The following is an 8,352-nucleotide window of genomic DNA, read 5'->3' as shown; positions in this document are numbered from 1 at the left end:
AACGTTGCTAGAAAGAAAAAAAAATCTAAAAATGTAGGAATCGAAATAATGTCGTGTACAATGCGGAAACCCTCACCATTATGTTATCTTAATAAGTGCTTTTCAAAGCAGGGATTGCTTTACTTCACGGCACCTTTTTATGAAGCTCAAACAATCATAATCTGTATTGGTAGACTAGTATAGAATTCTTTAACACACCTTGTTATGTATTTAGTCCATAGTTCTCCTTCCAACATCTTGCATTTAGTGGAGTGATTATAGATATTCCGAGATTTCGTACTGAATACCTGACGTCAAACATTGGTGGGAATTTGTGATTTTCATGTATTGGTTTAAGGGGAACTAGTACAGCTGAAATGACATTTTTTGTTTGGGCTCTTAATTAAGTGTACTGGGATTCCCAATAACCAGTATTGGTCAAGAAACAGAAACACACTATCCCTATATGATTTCACTGTCAATTTTTTAAATTTTTAAGATGCAAAGGGTTCGACAGACCAAAATTCGTGCAAATTGTTGGCAGAGATTGTGTAAAAAGATTGAATTGATACAGCCTTGATATTATCACACAGTGTTTGTGTATATACAACCTGCAACGTACTAAAGATTTACTTTCCTAAGTCTCATACTTTTCTTGTAACTGCCCTTTTAGTGTCATATACGATACTTGGACAAAAAAATGATCACAAATCAGAGTTATACTGCCAATCTTTTTAACACTGACGGAAGACTTATTACAATATCACAATAATCTTTTAGTACGTTCCAAACATAGTATCTAGAAACAGTCATGCAAAGTGGGATTCAGCTGCGACGAGTACTTTTAGAAATATCTCTGCCAAGGTGACCCACCCCCCCTAAGACAATCATAGCTTTGAGAAAACTTTAAAAAACACGAGTTCATACCATTCTATTACGACATAATGTTAAAAAACATGGCACATGTGAGCACTTTATAGATGTTTTGGACACTTGAAAATATTTCCAATTGATAAAGCAGATGTTGCTCTACTAAAACCTAGCTAAGGACGGTCTTTGTACTTGGACATTGTATCCGTCCCAAACCTGATTGGTCCTGACAGGTAGGGTCAAAGCACCTCAATTACAAACTGATCTAAATAGCTTGGATGGGATCGCAAAACTTCTAGAATTACATGATTTTATGGAGCAAGTAAAAGAGAGTTACGTTGTAAAAAATCTATGCTACATATTAATAATATGACTAGAAGGAATTTTAATAATACGATCAATTGGAATTAACAGGCGGGTCATTGCAGTTATTTTCGTAGTGTAGGCCTTCCATTATATAAAAAGACAGTACATAACTTTTCAGAAGATCGTTGACTTAGCAACAGCATACCTCTGGGCAGCATGTGACATCCCCTGATGTCTGGGTCATAACCAAAGAGCGTTTGGTACTGGTGAAGATAGATTTCCTTGCCCACCACATGAGATTCTCCACTGCTCCATTTGGTCAGTGAAGCTCCGCAGAGGTAAATATGTACACCTTCGACCATGACATCGGATGTAGCTTCGAAGGACACTGAACCTAGGTTGAGTAAAGAAAAACACACGGCCTTTGCGTGCTAGGAAAGACAATACGTATACAAACGTACACCCACAGAGGGGAAAGAAAAGAAGTAAAACCTACAAGTGGATCCCTTCAACCACACACACACACATTGAACATAGATAAAGGAACAATCAATACTCGGGATGTAATCTGCAGGGTAAGATGATGTTATAGTGTTTATGTTCGTGACCACGATGACGACGACAGCAATGATATCTTGTATTATGATAGTAACTTCCCTCTTTCTATCTCCTCCTATTAAAAGTCAAGTCTTCACTCGAGTAACCCAAATGCATTTAAAGTCTTTGGACGAAGAGATTGGCCCCGTAGAAGTGGAGCTCGCATTATTAATACATTAAAATGCTCTTCCCTCTGGTCCTTAAATAAAAAGAAAAAATGGTCTGATCTAAGTTGCTGATAACCATGTGATTTTAAAATACAGAGTTTAAATAACACTTATTAATCACAGAACCTACTTGGATAGAAAGAAACCGCGTGCTGGCATACGTTTATGTACCTACCTTTGACGGATTCTCCATGTCTGTAGACCCTCTGTGAACCAGGTGTAGTGAATGTCTCATTGATGATTTTTTGACTCATCATCTTGTGTCTTCACCTCTTTCGGACGCTTTAAATCTTGTTCTATGTTTTTCCCTACTCAGAAGCGTTCTGTAAAAGAAAAATGAGGCAGTAACAGTCCCTCTCTAACAACAAAGGTTATTAAACCTAAAAGTCTAGATCTAGTTTAGACCGTTAGCCTCATGAAGTAAAGCTACGTCCGTGATGTTTTTTTTTACTACATCTTACTGTCACAAAATTTCTTAAATAAAAAAGAAATAGACCGTAGTTCGAGCTGAAATGCCCCGTGACTGATAATTGCTATTTTCGGGATTTTCCACCTTGCGAAATGTGTACCACCACTGAACAATGGTTATAACGACAGTGTAATTTGATAGCTGCTGATTGTGAAGCGCAGATTAGCAAAGATGGACTGGCCTTTGGGGAACACAAACCGAAACTAGTCTAATTCGTTCCCTAATCTATGTGTAGCATAGATTAATAGCCATGATCACATCCTCTTTTGTTTGGTCATAGTTTTGGCAACACAAAGGGATAGCACTTTTGTCCTTATGCAGTTGCGAGCGCCGTAAAAACCCTCTACTATTAAAACAGAATTTTCGGGATAACCCATTTGTGTTTAAAAGCGACCAATTACTAAGTGGGGAAATTTTTATTTTATTTCTGATTCTGTCTGTCTGCTCAGACGTATTTGCCACCGGGGAGAATATTAAAATTTATTCTAGGCCCAAGGTCCTTGTATCCCACTCAGCCCGAGTCCAAACATCCCTGATCTATATTTGGTCCACGAAGCCACAAACACACTATACAGTCCTTTTACCCAGAAGTTGCAATACTTGTGTGGGCTTTTGTCCGCGACCTCGGCCGACCTTGTGACGCAAGGTTGATTTCCCTGTTATCTGTTGGTTGAGTGGTGTGTACACACATGTAGTTTACACTTGGCCAGGGCACGCGCCTATGCGCGGTGTGTTTGTTTGTTTGTGTGTCTGTGTGTGTGTGTGTTTGTGAGTATGCGTGCGAGTGTGTGTTCCTGTGTGTGTGTGTGTGTGTGTGTGTGTGTGTGTGTGTGTGTGTGTGTGTGTGAATGATTGTTTGTATGGGGGAAGAGTAGATAAGTGCATATCTAGATCTAGATCTTTAAAGTACAAATTGCTGGGATGGTTGTATGAGTAGACAAGTAAAAACAACAGAATTTTATTCAATGATTTCCAAAGCAAGTAAAGAACACTTGAATAATCTTACTGGTGTTGAACTTTTATCAGTTTATTATGTTTATTGTTTGTTCTTATATTTGTTGCAGGCACCTTTGACCTTTGGTTCTGAAGACTGAATTTGTGGCAAATACGAATACTCGAGAAGATATTATGAATATACTGACAATGTATTTCCCAGTTGCACATGGAGCGTTTTTGTACTTTAGCAAGCATCTCAAGTTGTTGCAACACTTAAGTTAACAGAGCTAGTCTAATATTTTTTTATGATGTCCAGGGGCGAAGGCTGACTTGTTTGACAGGGTAATCGAAGTGAAACGGGACCAGATATAGATCTATATGGCCTGTAGATATCACATAAGAATCTTACTCGAGGCGGCGACTCTGACTGAGTTGTAAATGAAAACAAATCCGGAATTCATATTGTATGTTCAACCGCCAAAATAATCGGGAAAGTATCTTATTAAATATCAGTTCCAACTAAAATTAACTTAACTTTAGATGTGAATACATAAACACAAAGCAAAGAAGCAAAGATGTCAGTACTAGATTTATATGTTATAGATCTACCAGAGAGTCTAACTCTTTGGTAGAACATGACAATTATCATTTTTTAAATTTCACATTTGGCTGTTTTTGTTAGCCTTTTGCGGCCAGGAGCTGGTGTCATAATCGAGGTCACGATCTGATTATAGGACAGTAAAAAGTCGAGGGAAAAAAAAAGCACATGCAGCAGTAAAGAGATTGTTAGGAGTTAGTTCCCCTCACATTTGTGAGGTAGACTCGACCAGTGTTCGTTAGCTTACTTAATCAGGGCTTGTGATTGATTTTAACTGTGGCCCCAAAGGGGTGAACAGGGTATATGTGGCAATGAAACAGCCATGACTGCTATGCACATGTTCCCTCAACTGTATTGGTAGATTCTTTCAGCCTCACTTTAAGCTTACTTAATCAAAGCTTGCGACGGATTATGGAGTGGCCCGAGAGGGGTGAGGAGGCTATTTCTGTGGCGGTGAAACCGTTTTGAATTTTAGGCATGCTCATTGTGGATTACGAACCTCTTTTTACTTTTAATTTAAGAGGTTTACGTTTAAGGATGAACTTGACAGCGACAATGTTTCAAAATTAGGAAGGGAAGCAATGATTATTTGATTATATAGACGCTTCGCCCCTGATGATGTCTTTTGTTCGGATATAGGCACTGAAGAGGGTCTGAGGGATAATTAATTTACAAATACCGGCACACTGTGTCGCCCTCCATGTAATCAGCGTCCTACTGTTTTGCTTCACTGATGATGCCTCTTCCTTGATTTTATGGGTTTGATGAAACGAGGACAAATTAAATAACTAAGCTTCTTTAAGATGAAGCCAGTGATGTAGGCATCATAATTTTTTTGGTTTTGGTATGTGTTTTACGGCGCTTGTAACTGCATTAGGTCATATGAGCACGCGTGACACATTAAAAACTCAGTTTTTGGCAGGAATTATTTTTGAATTTTGCCTAGGAGGCGGCTGAAGCCTACACTTATCGACCACCAAGGGATCTTTAACGTGCACAACTTGCACTCGGGACCGTCGAGATTTTTCACCCTTACGCGAGAAGGCTAAGTTTTAGGTGTTAGTAAGAAGGAGCCAAGTAGTATTAGTAGAAGCTGCACAAAGAGTCGAGAGTCCAGAGGAGGGGCAGAGGGTAGGGGGAAAGCAGGAAATGGAGACGAAAGCAGGCTTAAGAACATAGTAAGAGAACAGGAAAGGAGGTGAAAGTAGAATATTTTAGAGAAGAACATTTTCCGTTGCTGTCAGGTTCGAACACGGGACCTATTGAATGAGAGGTGACCACAAGAGCCCCCACGCATCATATCTGATCGAAATTTTAGTCTATAGATCTAAATTTTAACAACCCAGTCCAATGTGTTTTCCCTTTTGTTTTCCTTTCGATGTTTTATCCTTGGCTGTATTTCTTATTTTCTGACTGCAAGACATGATGAGCACCCCTGTCTAACTTTCACTAGCTAAACCAATTGATATGAAAAGTTACAAGAGTAGCTCTTTGGGACACTACGCAGCTGATTGTTTGAGGAAAATAGATAACGGTCAATGAACCTAGCTCCAAGTTCTGCCTGTCGAAATCTCTGAACGGACTAATGGGTCAGTCATAAAAATGGGCTCCTTTAAAAACAAAAGTTTTTGAACTATGTTGGCCTGTCAGCATCAATGTAACTATGCCAAACCTCTGATAATTCTGTGGCTTGTCAGGGAGTCTGCATTTTTTTTTCGAATTTTCCAAACCCTTAATTGTTCCGTAGTTTGAAAGATTAAACGAGGTTTTAAAAATGCAATATCAAAGTAAATAGTATTCACCCAGATGTATGCTGAAAGATTCAGCCAAATTCGCTCCTGGACTATTTCCAAAGCCCCCTTTTTAAAATAAAGCTGAAATCACCAGAAGAACCAGAAAAAAGAAGGAAAGGAAATTATCCTTTTTATTCACAACCGTCTTAAGATACTATTGACAATCGCTACATTGCAGCAATATGTTTTGTAGCTAGTATCAAGTGTTCACTTTGATTTGTTAAAACTAATGTTCGTTCTAGCTCAGCACATTGAACATTTAAATACTACCTATATGACAGAGGCAGATTTTACCATCACAGGTGATTGTGCCTGGGTCGATTTGGTACTAGAGATCGTTGCCTGATCGATTTGCTGGGAACGCGAAGATTTATACGGCACTCTTTATCTCCAACCCCAAAACACATTATTGTTTCAGTGGTGACAGTGTATCATAGGCTATCAATATGACAGTAATGGACATCTGGACAAAAAGACCCACGTCTTGTCAACCTGTTTGTTCTGGAGTTAAATATTTAAAAAAGCTCATCAGCAAACAGACATAATAATACTATAGCGTTAGTGATAATAATGTTGGCATACTATGCCCAAGAACATAGTTAGCCTCCTGGATAGTTTCGAGAATGTGACATCCACAAAGACACGGATTTTCAGAAAATGAAGCTTATTAAGTATGGACTGTGCTTGTTGACTAGGTATGGTTCTGATAAGAGATGTTGTGTATGCAGTAGATATCCATCACTTTTTATTGTGGACAAGAAAAAGGTTTTAGAAGGTGTGCAAATTGTTGAATGTGCTTGCCTGGGTTTCCAGAGACAACGAAACATTTCTTATTTGTTACAATAGTACTTCTTTTATTGTCTTAATTCAGTTCACATCTCAAAACCGTTGATGATGTGTCTTTCCCTGTTAATCGTATACTTTATAGATCTACTTGTCTTTCTACCCGTATTACTTGACTAAATCACTACCAGGAATGAGAAATCATTTTGTTTCGTTCTGGATTTTGTCAAGGTTTTACAGAAATTCTCTTGACGTCAATGGTATTTACCATAGTTCCATGACGTATGGCATTCTCGCAGCAACCACGTTAAAACACTTGAGGATTTTTCGAAAAATCCCTTTCTGATCATTTTATCAAAGCAATGATTCGTTCAGGACCTCTGTTGTCAATATGCTACCATGGAAAATACGCCAGTTCTCGACCCTCAAACTAACAAAGCATACGATCCTGTAACCGATAATGTTAATCTAAAGCCGGGTCAAGATACTCTCCAGCTCAAAGAAAAGGAACAACTAGATTATCTAGATCTAAGCGACACGTGCGAAGACTCCGTTCACGGATATCGAGTAACTGGCTCACACAGTAGTACTGAATGTAATAGATCTGAGGAGACCAAGCGCCGAGGAACTGGGCATCGATCAAAGTCTTTTTTAGGAGAATCATCCCACTCGAAAGTCACTTCTTCTCCCTTTATGCAGGGGAAGCAAGGGAATAAAAGAATTAGATCTACACACGGCTCACACGGGGATGGTCTTTCTCAAGAACAGGCATCAGATTCCAGCAGGTGAATACATTAAAAGTTAAATAACAGATATTTTAGTGATCTGATGAGGTGAACTAGAGATCAAGATCTAGATCTAGATATCTAGATCTATATTAATGAGGGTCTGACATGTTTCAAGGGACAGGGCATTCAATCTGGTTGATATAAACCTCCGAAAAGCTTTGGTCGTTACCTATAAACTCACTTGCTCTTTCATATATTATTATGATGACGTAGAGAGAAAAACATGGGAAGACTCAAACCAAAGTGGCCCGCAAAAGAATAAAGAGTACAAATGTGTTTTTTACTACCGACATTGTCAAAAGGATAAACCGGGAAAGAGTGGGCAGCGAATCCACTCAAAACTGGATGATATTTACATGTACGTTAGACTCTCTTTGGTTTTGATCTAACTATGACTTGTGAGTTCTTAACAGTCGTAGTTTCAAACCAAAATGAACGTGTTATTTACCGTTGTACTCTTAGTATAACTGACGCGTTAGTACTCTTGACCTCAATGAGAAAAAGAACCTACCGAGGAAGCTCCCCTCAGACTACTTTGCTTCGCTTGTGCTCTTTTGTTTTAGATGTAGATTTTTTAGATGAAATTGCACATAAAATAAAACTTTCTGTTTTGATTTAGTGTCTAGTTTGCGGGTGGTTGGAAGGCGCCATTTATTATTTCTGTCTCTATGTTGTTTCTATCAGGGGCGGCTCGTGGGTCTATAAAGTGGGCGTACACAATTAAAACCCTTTCCCCACCGGCTGGGTGTAATACACCCACCTGACCACTTTGTAAGGACATAACTCCGAAAGCGTTCAATCCACACACTTGTGCTTCTATGTAATCCTCAAATGTGGTGTATTTAACGCTGCGATCTATCAGAAATGTTCATATGATAAATGTCCGGGAGATGACTACGGGTCAAGATTTTTATGTCGATTCCTACCGGGTGGGTGTTGTCCACCCGTACACTTTTGTGTAAGGAAATACTGGCTGGGTGGTTCACACCCGTATACGTTTGTGTAAGGAAATACTGGCTGGGTGGTTCACACCCGTATACTTTTGTGTAAGGAAATACTGGCTGGG

At 39.0% G+C, this 8,352-nt stretch overlaps 1 protein-coding gene across 1 annotated transcript in view; it reads right to left on the bottom strand.

The window, feature by feature from the left end:
• The window catches only part of LOC101857788, a 12,753-nt gene extending 10,403 nt beyond the window's left edge, over positions 1-2,350 (bottom strand). Inside the window, exons 1-2 of the mRNA XM_005097144.2 lie at positions 2,095-2,350; positions 1,361-1,549 (exon numbers count right to left, since the gene is read on the bottom strand). Of these exons, the coding sequence (XP_005097201.1) occupies positions 1,361-1,549; positions 2,095-2,176 (271 nt within the window). The 5' untranslated portion in view covers positions 2,177-2,350. The remainder of the gene's footprint in view (positions 1-1,360; positions 1,550-2,094) is intronic.
• Between the last annotated feature and the right edge of the window lie 6,002 nt (positions 2,351-8,352).

The sequence above is a fragment of the Aplysia californica genome, unplaced genomic scaffold (genome assembly GCF_000002075.1).
Source record: "Aplysia californica isolate F4 #8 unplaced genomic scaffold, AplCal3.0 scaffold00147, whole genome shotgun sequence".
NCBI lineage: Eukaryota > Metazoa > Mollusca > Gastropoda > Aplysiida > Aplysiidae > Aplysia > Aplysia californica.
The sequence above is the reverse complement of the archived record's forward strand: the minus strand, read 5'-3'. Positions and strand labels throughout refer to the sequence as shown.